Source organism: Bison bison, unplaced genomic scaffold, assembly GCF_000754665.1.
Source record: "Bison bison bison isolate TAMUID 2011002044 unplaced genomic scaffold, Bison_UMD1.0 scf7180017864526, whole genome shotgun sequence".
Taxonomy (NCBI): Eukaryota; Metazoa; Chordata; class Mammalia; order Artiodactyla; family Bovidae; genus Bison; species Bison bison.
Window position 1 is genome coordinate 3,415,841 of NW_011495077.1, and position 585 is coordinate 3,416,425.

The 585-nt window shown below is 67.5% G+C and overlaps 1 protein-coding gene across 1 annotated transcript in view; it reads left to right on the forward strand.

Moving 5' to 3' along the window:
• Window positions 1–585, forward strand: part of HCN4 (hyperpolarization activated cyclic nucleotide-gated potassium channel 4) — a 97,894-nt gene that overhangs the window by 54,169 nt on the left and 43,140 nt on the right. The window contains 2 exon segments of the mRNA XM_010831421.1: window positions 53–270; window positions 335–492. Coding sequence (XP_010829723.1) covers window positions 53–270; window positions 335–492 — 376 coding nt within the window.

Sequence of the window (585 nt, forward strand, 5' to 3'; positions counted from 1 at the left end):
CCCGGATTGCGAGGTCGCCCAGGAGAGCCCGCTTGCTGGCTCCCCGCTGCAGCCAGCTAGTCTCGGAAACCCGCATCGGAAGCACCCCGGAGTGCGTGATCCGACCCCGCATCCGTGACTGCTGCAGGCGCATTTCCTCGAAGTCTTACCTCGAAGGGTTTGGGTCGCACCCGCGCGCCCTGTGCCTCCTGGAGTTTCCCCCACGCCCTCCTGGCCGGGTCGCCGCGAGGTTCCGCAGGGGAAAGACCAGCGGGGGATTCGCCCCCGCCCGTGTCACAGGAAAACCCCGGGAGCAGCCCCGACGCAGTGCATTTCCCGGAAACCCCCTCTCCAGGCGCGCTGCGGGAAGGCCCGGGACTCCGCAAACAGACGGTCCGCCTCCCCGGAGGAGGGTCGGAGACCCAGCCGAAAAGCATAACCGCGGGGGAGAGGCGAGCCCGGAGCTCAGAGAAGGAGAGACCGGGAAACCCGGCCCCACCCCCCTATCTTGGGGTGGGGAATTAGCAACCCAAGCCCGAGCCCTGGGCTTGGGCGCGCTCCCAGCCTTAGGCCAAGGAAAGATACTCGAGGGCTGAGGATTAAGGT